The following is a 20,331-nucleotide window of genomic DNA, read 5'->3' on the forward strand; positions in this document are numbered from 1 at the left end:
CTTCTAGTCTCACGATTGGCAGCGATTCGACTGTATCGACTTTGGCTGGCCCGAAGAAAGCCATACACAGAAAAGCATCACTTATTTTCTTCGACGGTAGAGTATATGAAACACCTGGACTGTGCCATTTCTACGTCTGCGACTGTTTTTATTCTTGCTAACACGTGTTCGAGAGTCTTACATCGACTGCGGCACTCCACTATCTGCAGGACATCGGGGTGAAAACAAAGCAGATGACGCTGCGTCTTTCGACTGGACGACGAAGCGAAGAAAGCCAAATGCAGGAACAGTAATGCCTGAACCACATTATTTCTCTGTCTGTGACTATGTGTGTTCATTCTCACAAGCACGGGAGTGCAACTCGAACGCTTGCTGCCGCAGTGTCGACCGCATCCTTTTGCACCTGGAGGGCAAAAAGAGGCAGACGACGCTGCCTCCTGATGGCGACGGTGAGACTTCAGACGAGCGAGACGAGCCTGAACTTGTTCTCCTGGGGATCCGGGATGACGTGGTAGTACTTCTTGTGCAGGCTGGACACGTCCCTCCCCTCATAGAAGCTCTGGACGCGGGGGTTGTCCCAGCATGGGTTCACCTTCTCGAAGGTCACCGCCACCCGCCCCTCCACCGCCGCCAGCAGGGAGTGCCGGTACCCAAACACCACCTGGCACGGAGGGCATGCCAGTCAGTCGAGAGCCGCAACACGGTTGTTGGGAATGGCGAAACTATAGTGCCTGGAACGCGTCTCCGACTGGAGTGTTTACCGTGCGCGAAAATGTAGTCCCTCAATTTTCACCCGATGACATCTCAAAGGTGTCGCGTCGTTGCCGGCCTCGATCCAGGTGGTGTTACAACAGCGGTGGTGGACATGGAAGACGCATGTTCCGCTGCACGTCGCTTTCCAGCCAGGATCGTGACATCCGACAGCGCGACACTCTGGCTTTTGCGACGTCACTTCGGGGCCACTTTCAACGCATGGGCGGAATGGGACGCTAAACACACCAGTCGCAGACGCATTTTAGGCACCGTAAACGAAATGACAACCTCTCAATTTTGCGCGCCCGCTCGACGGTGGCATCTTGTCGAAGGTGGTGACAACAGGTGGTGTGCAAAACTTGCATAGTAATGCAGTCGTCAAGATTCAGGTGGGCATCCAATTAACACCAAGTAATAAATGCAAAGTCTTCGCTCAGAAGCGAGCTTTTTATCACACTACCAGACTCCTGTTAGCAGATAACACGGGCTGTCGTCTGCCAATAGTACAGAGGTGTCGAAATGGAAGGTCTGAATCTTCAGTGATCACATGATGCGTTCACCTTAAAAGTTTACCGAAAAATTCCGGGGATTCCTGTGGTCTCCCCTTTCCGATGGCCGTGATAACGGCTGCAAGTCTGAACGCCCGGCCTCTTGCCGCAAGCTCCTACCTCTTTAGTGAGGCGGACTCCCCTGCCTTGGGGTCTTTACTCTTCCTCTGGGGACCTTTTCTGTACCGTACCCCCCCCCCCCCCACCGTCCGTCCCCCCCTCTTCCCGGACGGGAAAGCATCGGCGACCTCTCGGACGCTTTCCCATCCTCAGCTCCTTCAGGAACCTCGTGCCTGGCAGGTAAGGACTTGCTTACCTTGTCGACGGGGTTGGGGGAGAGGAGGGGGGCATTTTGAATGGGGACATGAAGCATCTTTTAAGGAGTGTTCACTAAACTCTCTTAAACTCTGTCTTTACCCAGGTATGTTTGTCTTCTCTTCTGCTATATAGTGATCACTGGTACTGACGGAGGTATTTATCGAACTGACCTGCCATAATGTGGCCTAAACATCGCAAACATTGCCGGGGAGATGGGAGATCGCGCTACTAAGCGCGATCTCCCATCTCTCCAAATGTAGTTATGCTATGGTGCCTGGATCGCGTCTCCGACTGGTGTGTTCAGCGTCCTATCCCGCCCATACATCAAAAGTGGTCCCAAAGTGGCAACAAATGACGTCACAGAAGCCGGAGTGTCATGCCATTGCATGTCGCGATCCTGGCGGTTGGCCGTACAAATGCTGGCGAAAAGCACGAGCGAACGCGAGTGTCGCTGTCATCACGGCGTCCCAACTTCCGGCTGCTCTAGCTTCCTTAACTGTCACAGTGGAGAGCGACCTGCAGCAGAACAGGCGTCTGCTATACGTACCAGAACAGTTGAAACGCCGCCAGGGTCGTGACCGGCGACAGCATGACTCTTCTATGACGTCATCAGGCGGAAATCGAGGGACCACTTTTTTGGCCGCGGTAAACACACCAGTCGGAGACGCGTTCCAGGCACCATAGTTATGCTGACCAACCTAACGAGAATTTAATGTTTGGAACAAGATAAGGCATGCAACGACGGCAAAGAGTTAGAATGGTCATGAAAGTCTAAGCAAAGGTTGAAGGTGCTTGCAGATGATGGACACTCATGTCCTCCTCGCAGCATAAGTTTCAAACGTGGCTTATAAACCACGTGACCCCAATTGAGCACTTGTAGGCACTCTGATATCTAGCAACCCCAGAAGCTTTTCCAAATCTGGTGGCTCCACAAGACCTACTCCACAAGCTTTTCCGAATATGCCTCCTGGCATCTTCGGAAAAGCTTGTGGAGTAGGTCAACATGCCGATTTCAGCACTCTCACTGGCGCGTTTTTGTAGATGGCACATCGCCTGGTTTACGCTGATTGGGAGGGAACCCGACGGCAAGTTTTGAAGTGTGTGTGTGTGTGTGGGGGGGGGGGGGGCAGGTGAAGAAAGACGAGGAGGGCAAGATGGTCTCTGCCAATATAAGCGGATGCCAGGCAATGCCAATTGGAAGTGCGCCTTGTTCTTGGGAGCCAGCTAAAGATTAGAACACAAAATCACGGAAGTGTGTTTGCCGAAGCTTCGGACCCCCCTCACTCCCCCCCTGCAAACCAGGCGGCGTGACGTCCCTAGGTTGTCGACCTACTCCACTATCTTTTCCGAACACGAAGCCGGGGGTGTGAAGGTTAACCCACGTTGAGGCCCGGATGGAAGCGGAGGGTGCGCTGCTTGACCAGCAGCTCCCCCTCGTGGACCCTCTGGCCACTCCACTTGCGCCAGCCGTATCTGTGGCCCCTCTGGGGACCGTCCTGGCGGCAGGCCCGGTTGCCCTTGGTGGCCCCACGCACCGCCTGCCACTGGGGACCCCCTGCGCGGGAGTCGGTGCTCTGACAAAGGGTAGACGTACAGGCAGACACGGCTAAAAGCTTCAACAGCTTTCGTAGAGGAAGCTGCCTTTACAGTAAGAAGGAAAACTGAAATCGCACTCACACGTACACCTCGGCGCCGTTAGCCACCAAAGTAATTAATTGGGCTAGTTGGTTGAAGTTTAAAAAGTATGAAAGCACGAAAAAAAATGAGGACCAAAACAATGCGGGCGCCTTGTCTTCTCTTACTTCGTCTCAGTCCTCATTGTTTTTGTACTTTCAAAGCCATCAGCCAGCATTGAAAATAGCGCTGACTTCACACTATATTAGTGATAGAGTGCTAACACAGAGCTGCATCAATGCCAAGTTCACGTCGGCCCTGCATTAGCGTTGTTCCTAGTGTCGATCTAGCGCCGCAGTCTGTGCATGAGACGGCCTTTAAAAACAAGTTCAACGTGGCAAATTTTACACCACGACGTCGGTGCTCAACTGTTAGCACTTCAACTTGCTCGTCTCATCGTCTTGGACCCCCAACACATTATCGTCTCGATTTTCAGCTTAAAGGAACTCTCAAAAGAAAGCTATTAGCATCAACAGCTTACGAAACACTGGACGTGGCGAGTCATATCTTGTCATCGCTTTGCAGCCAATGAGAATGCAGCATTAACCGATAAGAACACGCAACAATGTGTTTTCAGAAGCAAGAACATATTGAGCTATGCCCCGTGTCTCTGTAGGCATCAACTCTGGCAGCGAAGCAGATTATCTCTCTTCTGCATGCGATTATCCCATCAAAACAGGTCCTCCGTCCATTGTATCCTCATTTGTTTCGTCAGGGGGAGGGCCATTCGGTTTAAAAGAGAATGGAGAGCTGTGGATGAAAAGGCACGCTAGCTTTAGAAACATTCTTTTCAGAAACACCGGTACGTAAGCAATAACTCAGTCCTTCTCCATGCTTCACAAATATGCAGTGCCTATTCCGAGCACTAGTTAGCTGAAGCGAAAATAATTGTTTCACGGTCCCCTTTAAGGTACCCTAATGATGTCCCTGACCTCATCTTTCTTGGAGGGCACCTCTAAATCCCCCGGAGAGAAACCACCCCTTTTAGATTGCCCCGTGCCACAGAAATTCGAACAGGGCTGAAAATTTCGATGCGTGCGCCACAAAAAACGTAATAGAAGATTAGTACGCTTTCTCTCTTCTGTACCAACAGGAGCGCAGATGCAACGCGGCAAAGCACAAGAGCATGACAATTGAACAGTGCCAGATTGGCTTCGGGCCAATCACGGTGTGGCGCCAGTTTCCCTATGCGACCAAGAAAGATGTTGTTTGTCAGTGGCGTGCAGCATGTGCGAACAGCGCAAGAGGAATTTGTGTGACAACTTCGGCACTAATCCTTTCCTTTGCAACATACTCTGGCTCCTGTCCCTGCGCACGGCAATCCATCTTTGATGGCTTTTCAGCCAAATGTCGCCGTAAGAAATTCTTGCGCCAAAGTTGGTTGGATTTTTTTTCGGCTACAGAGAAGACGGTTCTGATTAAAGACCGGTATACAAGCTTGCACTAGTAATCGGTCAAACTTGAAACGGCATATACTCATTAGTATTTGCCTGTCTGCACTGCACTCATTTGTAACAGGTCCAAACCATTCTTTCCTCATTTTGCGTTCGCCACACCCGCACTAGTCCAAAGAAACACTTGTTCACGACGGTCTAAACATTTATTCGAACTTTTAACGCCGTCGAAACTGGGGATGCAAAAGGCAATAGGCTCAAAGCCCGCCATTTTTAAACTGTGCGTACAAGAAAATGACTGTGAGTCGGGATTACTCAGACTCGACAATGTACAAGGCAAGTTGCTGGATTCTCTACCATGTAGCACCATATCAATCCTGATCAAACTGCACAAAGAACATCAAGCTACCAAACATCCTCCAGACGTCCGCAATCTTCGTGCCATCAAACCGATCAACATCTCCAAAGTTCACCGTCTTTGTTCCGCGTGTCCGTGAGCTCCGATCTTGTTAGGTCGTGGTGGTCGGCAAGCATGCATTTCTGACGACAAAGTCCGAGGACTAGCGTCCGTTTCGTCGAAGGTCCATTCAAATTCGAGCAAACAACAAGAGCACTTGGGAAGGAGTGTGCGCACAATCGCAAATGGGTCCAACGCTTATCGAAACAAAGTAGCACTGGGGGGAAATGTGTTTGGCACAAGGCGGGGAACATCAATCCGGGGACTTCTCCTTTCGCTTCTTGTGCTTCTTTTTGCTCTTCTTCTTTTTCTTCTTCTTAGACTTGGTCGAGGAAGACTTCGTCGAAGGCGCCTTCGGATCCAGGTTTTTGGTCGCAGCCGTGTCAGCGTCGCTGACCTTCCGCTTCTTACGTTTCCGATGCTCCAAACTCTCCTCGTCCTCCGACGAACTGCTAGACGACGACGACGAAGAGGGCGACGACGACCTGCGTCGCTTCTTCTTCCCCTTCGACGTTGATGTGGACGCCGTTCTCTGGGCCATGAGGCGCTCGCGATTTTTCCTTAGCTCTTCCTGGAACTTTTGGTTCATGTGGTCTTCCCAGGCCGCCAGCGTGCTGGAACCTTGCTTCTTTTTTTCGATGATACGCTTCACCTCTTCCCAGGTCGGCCTGTTGCGGCTCAGGTAGTCCTTGATCGTAGGTCCGCTGGACGTCGAAGGCGCCCTAGACCGCGCCATCGCGATGGGGTTCATGTACGCGTACCGCGTGTCCCGCTTTCCCATGGCGTCGGCGGGGTCAAATCGGCGGCTACGTGACTAGGAGACTGCTAGGGTTCGTGTCGTGTCATCGTAAGCGGCGAACGGATCATTGGTCGGAGAAAAGAAACGGCATGAATAGTTACCGAGTGTGGGCCTTGCACCTGGTAGCGATGCAACAATGCGCTGTAGGGCGGCCGCCATCTTGAGAGGAAAACGTAATTTTTTGAGGGTGCGTTCAGTTACTTGACTTTTTTGCTTCCGAGGTTGAGAGGTATCAACTTTCTTCGGACGAATATAAAACAATGACGCCAAAACTGAAGTTTGAAAAAAAAAAGTAATTTTGTTGGAACCAGTTAAAACTTAAATAAATATATTTTTGAAAAGTAGTTTTAGTTACCGTTTGGTAGAATAAAATAGTACTTTATACTATTAAAATTATTAGATTTTTTTTTTTTTAAAGCAGCAGGTTATATTTTAAAATCCAATCCAATCCGAAGAGCAATGGCGGCGCCCGTGTGGTAATTTAAATTTTTAACTTAACGTTGAAGTCATTCACGCTCTTCGAGCTTCCCAAAACAGAGCGAGAATGTCGGCACAGTGCATCGTACTCGACACTTCCGATGAAAGCGACGGCGGCGCGGACTGCACGCCCATCTCGAGCAACTTTTTGCCGAGGCGAGACAGCCAAGGGGCAAAGCGCGAGTCCAACTGGCACGATTCGGAAGCCATGATCGACCTGTCCCAGAGCGATCCGGAAGAGAACGATTGCGACGAACTGCACCACACCGACCATCCCACCGGCGAAAGCGAAAGGCTACCCCGAAAGCGATCGCGGGAGTGGTCGGACAGCGATTGCGAGGAACTGCTGCCACTTAGTCTCCGCATTCAACCCCCACCACACCAACCTAAAGCCTGCGATGTCGTGGATCCAGTACCGACCAAATCGACTGCTGTGCCAAGGTGAATGTAATAATAGTATTAATAATATAAATACAGTAGATGTTTGCAGTGCATGTTTTATAGGGGGTCTTGGTTAGTGACGCTGGGGCATAAAAATAACTTGGTATAGTATCCGAGACACATTAGTAAAACGAGCCGCAAAAATCGGCGCCTGCACATAGAAAGCTCAAACTTTCACCGAATGTGCACTGAGCCGGTCAGTTTTACTGCGTGAAATTTCAAGGCGCAGTTCTCTTTCTGTAAAAAAATACGAGCAAAAACTTGCCAAAACAAAGTTTGGGCGCGTTTGCAGACGACCGATTTAGTGACACTATTTACTTGTGGCGTCATCTCCCGATACGCGCAGCGAGCTGACGACGCACTCTGTTGTTAGAGCACTATATAGCTCCTACGGAGCAGAGTAACGCAATCCTTTGAACCCCGTGTTTTGCCGACAACATGGCCGACAGAGCGGCTCGGCGCGAGTCACGTGGTACTCAGGGTTCCAGGAGGCGGCCCGCCCTATGGGAGAATACATGGAGATCGGCACAACACGGCTGATTAAAAAATGAACGGCGAGTTCACACTTTTCAAAACTAGTCTGTCGTGAAGTTAGTAAAGCACTAAACACTTTATCAAAGTTTTAACAATATCGGATGCGTGTGCAAATTTTGAGAAGGCAATTTCCAAGGCAATGGCGTTTGAAGCAGACGATTTTTGCTCGCAGCGGAGAAGGGCTTTTCGGGTTGGCCGGAGCGGGTCACGTGAAGGGTGTGACGTCGCCGTGTCGTCTGCTGCATGATGCCGCTCAGGCAATTTTTTAAAAAAAGTCAGGTCCCTGCGGGGCACAAAACTTAGCACAAATTATTCTAAAGTGTTCCATTATTATGTCAAAAATGATTGCGATTCCGTACATTCCCACAATACTGGAGAAACAACGATTTTCTCACGTTCTCCATGCATTTCTGACCGCAGTTGGAACCTCCGGGCGTTCGCCGCTAGTCGCCGAGAGGCGGCGTTCTAGATTGCGCTACTCTGCTCCGAAGGAGCTATATAGTGCTCTATCTGTTGTCTGCTCGCTGCGCCTATCGGGAGATGGCACCACAAGTAAATAGCGTCGCTGACTCGGTCGTTCGCGAATGCGGCCGACCATGAATTTGGCAAATTTTTTTGCTGTCGTTTTTTTTTTTTTTTTTTTTTTTTTTTTTTTTACAGGGAGAAAAGTGTGTTTTGAAATTTCACCCGGTAAAACTGGGGTGGCACTCAGTTGGTCGAACGACATTTGAGTGAACACCGATGTTTCATGAAAGACATTTCAGCGAATGGTCAGCCACCGCAACGTGGCATTTACGGGTGGGCCAAGTGGGTTAACATTTTTGTAATGAGCTGTTGCAGACTACTGCCGCAAAGCAGCGTGAACGCAGCAGGGGGGGGGGGGGGGGGGGGGGGGGGTTAACACACACCGCCGTTATTCGTTAAAACATTGATTCGTTCAGATGGCGCTATTCGCTAAAACATCAATCACTTATGGGATATGGACCCGTAACACTGACCTGCTCGGTGCACATTGTGCAGGTGCCGATTTTTCTGGCTCGTTTTACAGCGGAAGGTCCACTTAGGATATCCTACAGTTGGCTACAGGATGAGATCCTCAGGGTGTCTCTTCCGTATGTCCAGCCTCCAGCACTCGCTCGTTGCCTCCTACTGCGGTTTGGCTAAGCGTGCATGCTCGAAGTTTACGGGACATCGAAGCATAATCAAAAATAGAGGGCTCGCGCTCGAGGCGCGGCAACTGAAAGTCCTCTCGGCCGTCCTCATCTTGTCAGTGACAAACTGTGAATTCCGCTGGTGCATCCGGAGCGCTTTCCAAAATCCGCGAGGGAAGGAACAATCCACTTTGTAAGACCCACTCCAAATCAACGAGCGGAAGAAGAAATCACATTTTCAGAGCGACCCACCGGCTGTGCCTGCTGGAAACGGTCTGCCAGTCAAGATGGCCACTGCTCGAACTTCACAAGTCGACGAACGCCTCAGTCGACCGCGCATTCTGACGACCAGTCACTAGTGTCACTGTTGTTCAGCTGCAGAAACGTGTAACACAGGCCGGGCACATTATCCATACCACGGAGCCCACGTTATAAATAGCGAGGAAAACGTCCGCGTTCGCCACCGTCGCATACCTTTCGGCCACCTCGGAGCAACGGGGAGCGCGGATTGCTGGCAAGACTTCAATAAACACGAAGAGGTAGCAAACCATCACTTGCACGGTCATTGCCTAGTCTGTTCTTGCTTTATTGCATGAGAAAATGGTGGCGGCATGCAGTGTAAAAAGGCATAGCAATCATTTGCAGCAAAATGAACACGCCTAACCTTGCATTCGCTTCCTTCGGATTTTCCGTCGGTCCTTCTCTCGCTCTTCCTCTCAGGATCGCAAATGTCAGAGCTTACGATTTGCCACGCTCCAGTCTCACATCTGCACCCGATCCACGCGAGGCATAGAAGCGTTTGAACCGTCACCGTCTTGTGTAAACAATTGATGCATGCGAACAGATTCAATTCAACGGTCCAGCCAGTTTGGTGATCTCGTGCATGTGCATTGCCGAGTGAAAAGAAATGACGTAGCGCCCTTCTGTCAGCTTCTGCCAAGCTCCAACAAATTCCATGAATCAAGTTTGGCGGGCTTGCAGGTGCTCCGCGGGGCCGCACTGCCACAAATCTACGAGCAGATGACCAACTTGAGCCGGACCTTCCAGCGGAAGATGCGCGCTTCAAAAGGGGCACTTTTGGAGCGCTCCAATTCAGGCATATTTGAAATGAATATGAGTTGTGTTGAAAGTTTGCCTATCAGTGCCATGCCTCTAGGGCAGGCACGTAGCTAGGGGGGGCACCCATGGCGCCCGGGCCCCCCCCCCCCCCCCTGAAATCTTCGATTTTGCTGGGGTCTCCTCTTCCCCCTCTCCCTCATACAGAATTTTGTCATGGGCAGGCCCCCCCTGAAACAAAATCCTGGCTACGTGCCTGCTCTAGGGCCCTCTCTTACTGCAAGGACAAGCATTGAAATGATACCTTGTGGCGCAGGAAGGCAGTACACGAGATTTCCGACAGTGAAGACGACAGCTTGCCCGACCTGAGTCAGCAGATCGGAGTCGTCTGGGATGTCCCTCCCCCACACTGTCATTCGCCGCTAGGCTCAAAGCAGACAACAACAGTTTCTATCAGCGCTGTCCCGACAAGAACAGCCAAGGAAACCGTTGCGGTGAGTTTGAACAATTTGATCGGCAATAAGGTGCCACGTCTGATTGCCAGTTAAAGGAGTCTTCCGTCTCCTTCGATTGGCCCCTGTGACAAGGCAGCTGGTGTGCCTTGACAAAGTGTTGACTGCCAGTTTAAGCCTTGCCACCAGGTTGTTTCGAGTTCTGCTACCATCATGCTTTGCCCGTAATACAGTAGTAATAGTAATAATAATCCTATTTTCTGTGCCCCAAAACAACCACATAACAAACAGAGATCATGTAAAAACTGCATCATCACCGTATATGTCTAGTTAGGTGGTGCAATCCTATTAATGACGGTCGATAGTTGAAATGCCTGACCGTGATGGCTTTTGTTTTTGAATGCCTTGTACATGTTACTGACGTCTTACGGTGTTGTCGTTGCAGCAGGTTTCAGTTTCCGGCGGCGACAACTTCACAAAGCTCAAGACGAGGAAGACGAAAGAGGAGAGGGAGGCCCTCAAGGTGGCCAAGGAAGAAGAGAAAAAGAGAAAGGCGCTCGAGAAAGAAGTGGCACGCTCCACAAAGCCGGGGGAGTGCATGAAGGTGAATTTCTTCTTTAGCTGCATGCTCATCACTTTACATTTGTAGTCTGCAAACGATTGGCAGTCAAGCGACTGATCATAGCTGCACCATCAATTTGTCTGGCTCCAAATCGGTCACTTCGCCAGGTACATTGTGATTTCGCAGGAAGGTGGAAAGGGTTTTTTATCTAGCTTGGGAACTGACACCCTTCTTAAATGTCAGCAAGTGCAATTGCCCGTGTGAGAATTTGAAGCAATACTCGTCAAAATGCTAGATAAAAAAGTGTTTGCAATTGTTGCAGTTTGGGAAAGTCGTTCGACTTACAGAGACGAAACTGTTGTTAAAGATAGACAAATTTTCTTTCCTCTAATGCAGTGGTTCTCAAAGGAAGGCCTATGAGGCATTCTAGGGGTCTGCGAAGTCCTGCAAACTCTTATTGCCGGGCTTAAGCCTGGCAGTAAGAGTTCTCTTTTTTCAAATTTTCGGGCTTTGTGTGTATGTCAATAAGAGAAGTCTACTTCACACAGCTTTTAGTTATATCCATTTATTAAATAACTACATATTTAATTGTCTCGCCATGAACAAGGTCCTCCATCATCTCTACCGATCCAGAAGGGGTCCGCGAAACATCAATGGTTGGGAACCACCGCTCTAGTGAACAGAAAATACTGTTTGTTTGTGTTCATGTTTTGCATGCAAAACAATTGGAGATGGCCTTTCTTAGCAGCAATTTATTTTCAGGTTTCTGTATAAATTCTAAGCCCATAATGATTGGTTTGATGCAAATATCTACTATTAACCTATAAAAGGAGCACTATTATTAGCAAGACTTTCGTCTTACTAATAGTAGTGCTGCATTTGTGACTGATAGAAAAAGACATATATGAGTATGTGGAACCAGATTTTGAATGCATACCTGCCAAGTCTCCTGTTTTACCTAGGAAAATCCCGAATTTCAACCTTTTCGTAAATTTTCCGGAAAAAGCAAGGTACCCCCCCCCCCCCTACCCCTCAAAAGAGTTTTTGAGGGGGAGGGGCGGTTAACAAAAAGCTCTTACGCGATACCATCGGTCGGCTAGCCGTGGAACAGTTTCAGTTTTCATACATTTCTTATTTTTTGCACGCTATTCTCTCTTTTTTGGCTAGAAAATCTTTTGACAACGTTATAAACAATTGTTTCTCGTAGATAGTACATTCATTTGATCTCACAGATAGCGCGAAACCTTCGTTCTAGCGAAATGCAGTTCCAGAGTCACCTCATAGGCAGTGCCAGCGTGCCAGTGTGGTCTCTCGTTGTCCTAAGCAAATGCGGGTGTGTGAACGGGCTCTGTCGATGACCGTAGTAATTCGCATGCCCGTTGTTTCGAAACAGTATGTGAGGGTGTCTGTGGACAAGAACATCCTGGACGCGGCGTCCGTCACGGAGCTCATGGATGCCTTTCTGGAGGCAGACATCGGGGCCGACACCGCAGAGCTTCCGCTGGAGCGCAGCGTTCTCTGGTCGCGGAAGCACCTCTCGCTTGACGAGGTAGGCAGTGCACTTCCACGGCGGATCGTCCGCTCTGCAATCGGTCGCCGGCGACGAAGCCGATCTATGCAACGAATATCTCGCTCAATCCTTTTGTTTCCCCGAAGGCACGGCCCGGATCGTCGGCGTTAACGTCCGAAGTCCAGGAGAACCAGGTGGCGGTGGTTCTGCCGGCTGACCAGTTCCTCCGGCTCGTCGCTTCCGAAAGACAGGTTGGTCGGAACGCTCGGTGCTGACGTACCAATTCTGCGCGAGTAAGCGATTGGCTTGTTCAATTTACCCGCACACCCGGCACCGGCTGCACTCTGTGCACATTGCCGCGTTCGATTTGCGAGTGCAGACTCTCTCTGAAAACTGAGAATACATTACCCTGCACTTTTCTTCCCTGCACTAAACACCTCTCACGTCGGTGCGGGCTGGTGAGGGTAATTGAACGAGCCCCTTAAGGGTTTTTTTCGAAGTACAGTAAAACCTCGTTATAACAAACTAATGGATATAACAAAGCAATCATGATTCCCCTTGCTTGCTAATAGTGGGAAGAAATGGACATTGGCTATAACAAACTAATGGTTATAACGAAATAATTACGATCGCTCCTCCAACTTTGTTATAACGAGGTTTTACTGTACATAAAATTAAAATGTTCCGTGCGTCGCAGACCGCGGCATCTTCGCCGGGAGGTGTCTCCCATTGGTGAGGGCAAAATGCAAACGTTTGAGCGCAACTTGTTGCCAGAATCAAAAGTTTGAAGTGATTTTGCCGTCTGCTATGGATGTAGAAGGGCAGTCTCTGGTATGAATCTTCGAGAAATCGCTTCTCGTATACCAGTTTTTGAACCAGGTACCATATTGGGTAAAAACTTTATATCCTGCATTCGCCACTGGGGGATAACTTTAGGTGAAATCTTAGTGCTCTGCAATGGACTGTTTGTTCACTTGCTGCAAAAATAAATGGGTAAACAAACTTTCGTCCCTCAAATTTCCAGGACCCTCTGACGCGCGAGCACACGTCGCTTTCGGAACACCTGACCAGCGTCGAAGACCTCTACCCGGACAAGCGTGTGACGTACCTCGTGTTCGAGATCGAGAAATACTTCCGGTACGACTTGGCCACTTTCTGCTTGCAACGTGTTATCTATTCATTAAATTTTACTGCTACCTTTATTACATTCCACTCTCCAATCATTTAGTTTTGACGATAGTTCTTTTACCGCTGCCTTTATAACATTCCACTCTCGTATGTTTCCCATAACTAATTTGAACTGAACAGGCTCGGATTAGTGGACAAAATGTTGTAGTTAATGTGGAACCAATTGAACGGGTGAACTCACATCTTAGGGTTTTAGGGCTGCACCCCACAGTACAGAGACACTGAAGTGAATTTTGAAGGTAAAGTGTACAAATGATTTCTTAAGTTCACTTCAAAATTTTTTTACAGTACCAATCACTTGCATAGTGTTGTGGTGCAATCCTGGGCATGCGACATCTACAAGTAGTACGGTAATGTGGTGGCAACCCGTCTTCTTTTTTTCAGTCGAGAAAAGCGTAAAGCCAACGAGGAGTATAGGGCGCTCATTCTCGGAACCACAACGCAAGCGCCCAAGCGCAAGAAGACCACTTCGTACGACGGTCCAAAGCTGACAAGGGACGACATCGAGACGGTGACCATCTTGCCTTAACTAGAGCTCTTTCCACATCTCCTTGACAAGCATGTGTGAATAGTGGATTTTGAGTTCCCAGTTGAACTCAAAATCCAGCTGAACTTGAGTTCCCTGAAAACCCAGCTGAACTCGTGGAGATTGTTGCCAGGCTTCCAGTTGTCCATTTCTAGGCTAGTTAATTTTGATATAACTATGTTCATTGACTGTGCCCTTCAAAAGTCCAATGCCTATGTTGGAATGGCAAGTAAGCAATGTGTTTGACGTAAAATTAAACCTATAGAGATATCCAGTTAGACCTAATCAAGGATATTTATAAATATTCTTGCTATATGCAAATATTGCTTCTTCAGTCCCATACAATTAACACGGAATGTTTAGTTTGGAAGATGTACTGCAATGTAGATATTAACATTCACAAAGTTTTAGTTTCTTTTTATATACACCTAGTGCGTGCGTGCATGATCGGTGCCATGGAAACGAGCTTTCCTCCTAAGCACGTGGCTGCGATATTTGCACTTTTCCTAGTGTTGATCGCGGCGGGTTAGCCCCGTTGGTCAATACTTCAGCTTGGCCGAGTTGATGGTTCATGCTTACACTCACAGCACACAAGAACAAGCATACTTCAAAAGTTCACTCGCACAAAGAGAGAACACTCACAATGCGCTGACTCTCAACTATAGTTTGTATTGAGATAAAGATGAGGAGGATGAAGAAGAAGCACAATACAAACCAGAGTTGAGAGTTGGCATAGTGTGAGTGTTCTTTCTTTGGGTGAGTGAACTTTTGAAGCATGTCTGTTCTTGTGCAGTGTGAAGTGTAAGCATAGCCCCGTTGAGTGCGCCTCTTACCGAGCACCGGTGCACTGCAAAAAAGTCACACCCGCGAACTCTGCGGGTGCTGCTTCCCCGCAGTGCACCGGTGCTATGTAAGAAGCACACTCAACAGGGCTAACCTACCGCGATCAACACTTCGAAAAATATGAATATCGCAGTTCATCTCGAAGCAAATATCGAAGTATTATTCGAAACTATTATTAGAAAATTTGAATATTCACACAACACCACCCCTTGCCATTCTTTGTAGCGTTCCTTGAAACTAAACATTCGAGAAAAATCTCTGGTTGGGAAACACAATAATTAAATATGGCAACCAACCAAGTCCTAAGCATGTAGGAGCCCAATGTATCGAATTGACTTGGTTCTTCGTCAGGGGCAACTGTGGCAATTGAGGAGCGGCGTTTTTCGGTCTTCTTCTTTTGCTTTCAGGGATAAGGCACATTTCTCCATCTTCTTTTTTCACAGATATGGCAAAGCCCGTTCACAGGCACTGTTGGTAATGTGCCAAGGCACCTGTTTATGTTGCCTGGCGTCGTTTGAATGTGCCAGGACTGGATGAAAACCCTACGTCGGTTGTTAGTCTCTGCGTCGATAATGCTGGTGTTGTCGAAATCCATCCGGCGGTCTTTGACTTCGCAGTGCTCAGCGACTGCGCTGTGCTCATGGTCGAGCATGCTAACGTCGCTTTTGTGTTGGCGTATTCTTTCATTAAAGTTCTTTGTCTCGCCGATGTAAGTGGCTGGACAATCTGCACAAGGGCTCTAATAAACCACGCCCTGCGTTCCACAGCGGCACTTCACAAGGTACGTGAGTGCTTGCCAAGGTGCGAGAGTTGTCTCATCGACTTTACCGTACATCTTGTTCACCGAAGCAGTTGAAAGCTTCCTTACGCAGTTTTTTGTGCACAAGCTTGTGTCTACTGGAACGTACGAGTGCATGCAACGTTATACCAACAACCTCCACACATTGGGCTCACTTTGATGCCAGTACATCCGCATTTTTGCCCGCAAAGTTGAGCCAAATACTCAAAAGTTTTTCGGCACTCCGAGCATCCAGCACGCTCCATAACAGTGGTTGTCAAGCACCAATGTTAGGGGGATTCCTTTTGGATTGGCAGAAGTGATGAGGACCCCATTAACTGGGGAGGAAGGAGGGTATTGAATGGTTACAATGACAGAAGGGTAAATGAAGAAAATTTTATGCTTGCAAACTAACTTTAAAGCTCTGAAACGGAGAATAATCAACCCTACTTACCCTGCGCACATGGTTTGGTCTATTTGGCTTCTTGGTCAAGGGCTTCAGAGACCCAAAGAAGACCTTCAGGGCCCCCCCCCCCCCCCCCCTTTGAGAACGACTGTTCTATAGGCACCTAAGGAGTGCATAGAGTGGTTTATTACATTCACGCTTCTTGCTTGGAAAAGCATTCTTACTGGCTAAAGCCACGGACTCACTGGCCGCTGAACGACGCTCAAGACCTGCCACGCGTTGCAGTCCTTAAGCTGTCCGATGCTACCTATGGTGGGGACTTATACTTGCACGAGCATTATTAGGTTAGCTTAAATATGGTGTACAGTCATCGCTTGGGAGTTTTGTAAGAAGCTGCTCCCACTTCAGACGGGGCAAATGTTTACATCAATTTGGGAGTTGCTGCCGAGCTGTCTCCCGACTTTTCCAGGATCCTCGCACTGCAACACGAATTGCTGGGTTTGGGTCCGGCTAGAGACGGGCGGGCAGCTTGGAGGACTCGGAGACATTGGAAGCGGCAGCAGCCAATCGGGGAGGCAATACTTTCACGCGAAACGCCCGCGGTAGTGACGACGACAACGAAAGACATCTTTCATTGTTGGTAACCTGGTTCTGCTTGAAATAGATCGCTTTTGCGACTAAATGGGGAGACGAGTTATTATTACCAACGCCATTTGAAAATATGAAAGCCTGTTTTTAGAATGTAACTGAGTGTCTAAATAGTGCAAGAAAATAAAAATGTAGCGATAATGATGGCAAATCGTAGCAATGCGGTTGCTGCGTGTGAATGTCGAGACGCTGGGAAAAATTGCCGCGTCTCAAGTGGGCCTTACAAACCTGGAGTTCTTGGCGGTTGCAGACGCTGGTTCCGCTACAACTGGAGCGCCACTTCAACATCCACTACGTCGAGACCGCCAACCAGCTGTCCAAGCTGCTCACGGCATTCACCAAGGCAGTTGCAGAGCGGCTACACAAGTAAGCGCGGATGTTGTCGCTTCGTTCTGAACAAAATACCGTTCCTAAGCGGAGCGGCGTCGTGCAAATGCCATGAGCCAATGGGGCAACGTGCTTTACGGAGACATAATCACATTCTGTTGTAAAGTGGTGTCATTTTTTATTATTCGGTAATGAAAAGAAGCAGCGAGAGCACTTCAACACTCTGGTACAGACATTCCGAGTACATGCAGAAACGCTAGATTCGGACAGTATGGCCGTCAGCACGCCAGAAGTCTCCAAGTGTTGTCCCAGCGACATACTCTCCACAGAGGTTCTCGAGTAGGCGTTGCATTTGGACCAGCGCTGACTTGCTCCTTTTGAGACGAGTGGCAATTCGGATCCTGAACCGTCTTCATCCGTACAGTCAATTTCTTTAAGCATGAGGTGTTTACAGCCTTCGAGTGTGTTGGATGGCGCATGGCTGACAATGCTCTCAAACCTCCTATTCCACACTTCACGCCAGTGTTGGGAAAAATTTGCTAGGTTTAAATATTCCGTTTAAAAATGGGTTCCACGGAAAATAATTTTTTCCTTGCCATTTCTTCCTACATGCCTTTGGGGCGATTTTATGCCGAGGCCATTTTTTCTGGAACCCCTCGTTAAGGTTAAGCCCTAGGTCAAAGATGGCACTCTTATAATCGTTAGATTAAGCCCAAGGTCAAAGATTCTCCTTTCCACCCAGGCAGGCGAAGCAGGGTCGCGACCTCCACTTCCTGGCACCGGGGGGCGGCATGCTGCGCAAGCACGACAGCCTGCTGCGCGTGTGGCAGGCGCAGCTTGAGCAGTTTGCCAGCGTGGGGCGGGACATGGCGGAGGCCATCGTGACACGCTACCCTTCGCCCAGGCTGCTCCTCCAGGTAGCCTCGAACCGGGTCCTCCAGACGCTCGGAATAGGCCTCCTCTGTGCGGAGCGCAAGTTCGTCTGCTTCTTGCACAGGGGTTGTAATGACGTCGGAACGCCAAGCTCTCATTGGCCGATTGAAAAAGCAATGGGTAGACCTCAAGGAATCGAGCATTGAGGTCTACCCACTCTCCTTTCAATCGAAGCCAATTACAGCTTGGCGTCATTCTGACGTCACCGCAACCCCCTGTGCAAGGAGCAGACGACTTGCTCTCCGAATATGCGCACAAAAGGAGAAGCCTGCACAAACTCGTTTGCCAAAACAATGTGTTAAAGGCTCTGGTTCCCGAGGAATGTGCGACTGAACGCCGCAGAAAAAGTTACAAAACGTGCAACACACGCTACTTTAGAGGGCGACTTGTACAAAAGAATGCATAATCAAGAAGAAAAAAATGAAATACTAAAAGCGCCCCAAGGAACGACTGTGAGCTCAACATTTTACCACTGCACCAGTCAGTTAGGTAGACGCAAAGCTAGCTGGCGTTCTCTCTAGCGCGGTGGTCTCTACTAACTCTCTGAACGTGAACGCCGGATGCCAGCGTTTAAACATTGGGAAGAAGCAAGAAATCCAGGATGAGCCCACTGTCATAAGAAAGGACAGGGTCTGGAATAGAATAACACGTTATATCCTAAGAAAACAAGCTGCGATGTCCACCACAAACCTCGGAGAATGCCTGAGAAACATGTTCCGCATATACTAACTTCATCCGTAGGATCGAGATAAATCGAGAAATTTTTTTCTGCAGTTCTCAAGGCTGCCCGTGACGCCACTCGTGTTTTTGCACGTTGCAGGCGTTCGAGGCCTGCGCCGACCCGTCGCAAGCCGAAGTTCTCCTCCAAGACATCTTGGTGAGGCTTTCAAGTCTTGTACGGTGACAAGTTTACATCCTGAGACTGGTATCCCTTCGACATTTCGACTTGGCCGCAGGAAAATTCGCAGTTCCATGCTGCTCTCGCGTGTAGATGCATGCGACGCACTAACCGTGTTAAACTGGCTGCAATCGATAGCAGTTGTGTGCTGGGACGTAGTGTCGGTTCCAGTTTCTCACCCACCGACGCTTCAATTTTGTGACAAAAAGGGGCCACCAAATGTCAATTTTGCCCGTGCAGATTTGCAACTCGTATATGATTACTAGGTTTATATTTGTAAGACCGCCCAGTATCGATACTCTGGATCCAGCATAATCCATAGTAAGGTCCAGTTTGCATCCTCCATAAACCCATATTAGACCAAGTATGAAACTTGTATAAACCCATACTATGCCCTGTTGCAGGTTAAGAAAAAAGTGAGACAAGCCCTTCCATTTAGCGGAACGAATGCCCGAGAGCTTAAACAAGTCAACGGATATTGCGTTTCTTAACCTGTAACAGGGCATAGATCAAGCATGAATCCAGTAATTGCGTACTAGATTAAGTGTGGATCCAGAAGGGCTTGGATCCATACTCGAAATGAAAAGAGTTGAGTTTCAAGGCCGGTTCACACATTTGCATTTGGTTATGGCTGAGTTCTTGCGATCTCCGATGACGAAAGAACACACCAACATGCCGGCGGCACCTATGAGGCAGCTCTGGAACTGCATTGCGCTAGCTCGAAGGTTTTGTGGTATTTGTAAGATGAAATGCATGTGCTATCTACGAGAAATTATTATTTATAACGTTGTCAAAAGTCTTTAGAAAAAATGATGCGGGAAAAAAATGGGAAACATACGGAAATGTCTGGTTTTGTACGGCTACCCGACACGGTGCCAGTGTGCAAGAGATCGCAAAAGGTGTTAAGGCACTCAGCACTAAGCAGTCGCAAGTGTGGGAACCAGCCCTAAGACTATGTCTCCACGTCGCCACAACTTCTTTCATAAGTCGAGCCAATTTGCGAAACCGTCGGCTCGTTTTCGGAACTCGTGCAGGTCCGTCGCGGAGCGGGCGTGCTGGAGTCGACACGACGCGTCGGACCGGTCGTTTCCAAGCGGATCTACCGCTTCTTCAGCTCGGACAACGGAAACGCCTACTTCGACTGACGTCGCACCTGTGCCGTGCAAAATACTTTCATATATAATGTCGCTGCAATCCCAAATCTAAGGTTTAAGAGCGAGGACGACACAAAACAGGACAAGGTCTTTTTCTCTACATATTTTGTAACTTCTGTTGCATCGACACTGGCTCGTCTACAGCAAGTGCCTCTCAAAAATTTACGCATTTTTTTTTCACCACAAAAATAAAGTATGTATCGCCGAACGCTCATTTTTCGCCCATATGCTAGCGGTTCGAACCAAGTGGCAAAGTTTCAGAATTAACCATTATCTTACGCAAACGTTCAGTGATTATCGTAAATTTTCGATGAGAAAATGGCAGCTGACCGAGCTCTCGGATACATGGAGCTTCATCGCGCCAATTACCAAGAACCGGTCCTATTTTCCCATTGATATTTTCTGAATATCACTTATAACTTTTGAATAAGATAACGGTTTGATCTGAAACTTTGGAATCTGGTTCAGATTGCCAGCGCCACACTTGGGCGGAGGCTAACCTTT

The 20,331-nt window shown here is 48.7% G+C and overlaps 4 protein-coding genes across 4 annotated transcripts; 2 read left to right on the forward strand and 2 right to left on the reverse strand.

Moving 5' to 3' along the window:
- Positions 1-131: 131 nt before the first annotated feature.
- LOC8023150 (50S ribosomal protein L27) lies at positions 132-6,165 on the reverse strand. The gene is made up of 3 exons (XM_002399298.5): positions 6,045-6,165; positions 3,002-3,174; positions 132-661 (listed from the first exon to the last, which is right to left on the reverse strand). Exons 1-3 carry the CDS (start codon positions 6,100-6,102, stop codon positions 458-460), a joined length of 435 nt encoding a protein of 144 aa, XP_002399339.3. The 5' UTR covers positions 6,103-6,165; the 3' UTR covers positions 132-457.
- Positions 4,875-6,049, reverse strand: LOC8023149 (protein FAM133). The gene has a single exon (XM_002399297.5). The coding sequence runs from the start codon at positions 5,923-5,925 to the stop codon at positions 5,398-5,400; it is 528 nt and encodes a 175-aa protein (XP_002399338.3). The 5' UTR covers positions 5,926-6,049; the 3' UTR covers positions 4,875-5,397.
- Positions 6,166-6,403: 238 nt separating the features above from the next.
- Positions 6,404-10,150, forward strand: LOC120849349. The gene is made up of 2 exons (XM_040221553.2): positions 6,404-6,861; positions 9,919-10,150. Exons 1-2 carry the CDS (start codon positions 6,488-6,490, stop codon positions 10,148-10,150), a joined length of 606 nt encoding a protein of 201 aa, XP_040077487.1. The 5' UTR covers positions 6,404-6,487.
- A 347-nt stretch (positions 10,151-10,497) lies between these two features.
- On the forward strand, positions 10,498-20,035 carry LOC8023147 (crossover junction endonuclease EME1). Its single transcript, XM_002399295.3, has 9 exons — positions 10,498-10,658; positions 12,010-12,165; positions 12,273-12,377; positions 13,151-13,263; positions 13,699-13,825; positions 16,766-16,881; positions 17,585-17,759; positions 18,596-18,652; positions 19,708-20,035. Exons 1-9 carry the CDS (start codon positions 10,653-10,655, stop codon positions 19,816-19,818), a joined length of 966 nt encoding a protein of 321 aa, XP_002399336.3. The 5' UTR covers positions 10,498-10,652; the 3' UTR covers positions 19,819-20,035.
- The last annotated feature ends 296 nt before the right edge of the window (positions 20,036-20,331 follow it).

This window comes from Ixodes scapularis, unplaced genomic scaffold, assembly GCF_016920785.2.
Source record: "Ixodes scapularis isolate PalLabHiFi unplaced genomic scaffold, ASM1692078v2 PGA_scaffold6__148_contigs__length_123643588, whole genome shotgun sequence".
Lineage (NCBI taxonomy): Eukaryota > Metazoa > Arthropoda > Arachnida > Ixodida > Ixodidae > Ixodes > Ixodes scapularis.

Coding starts and splice junctions, on each gene's coding strand:
- LOC8023149 (XM_002399297.5), bottom strand. CDS start 5,925: ATGGGAAAGCGGGACACGCGGTACGCGTACATGAACCCCATCGCGATG.
- LOC8023150 (XM_002399298.5), bottom strand. CDS start 6,102: ATGGCGGCCGCCCTACAGCGCATTGTTGCATCGCTACCAGGTGCAAGG. Junction 3,175..6,044: donor AGGTGCAAGGCCCACACTCG/GTAACTATTCAT, acceptor ACTCCCGCGCAG/GGGGTCCCCAGTGGCAGGCG. Junction 662..3,001: donor GCTTCCATCCGGGCCTCAAC/GTGGGTTAACCT, acceptor CCTCCGTGCCAG/GTGGTGTTTGGGTACCGGCA.
- LOC8023147 (XM_002399295.3), top strand. Junction 12,166..12,272: donor AGCACCTCTCGCTTGACGAG/GTAGGCAGTGCA, acceptor GTTTCCCCGAAG/GCACGGCCCGGATCGTCGGC. Junction 16,882..17,584: donor GTTGCAGAGCGGCTACACAA/GTAAGCGCGGAT, acceptor CTTTCCACCCAG/GCAGGCGAAGCAGGGTCGCG.
- LOC120849349 (XM_040221553.2), top strand. CDS start 6,488: ATGTCGGCACAGTGCATCGTACTCGACACTTCCGATGAAAGCGACGGC. Junction 6,862..9,918: donor AAATCGACTGCTGTGCCAAG/GTGAATGTAATA, acceptor CTTGTGGCGCAG/GAAGGCAGTACACGAGATTT.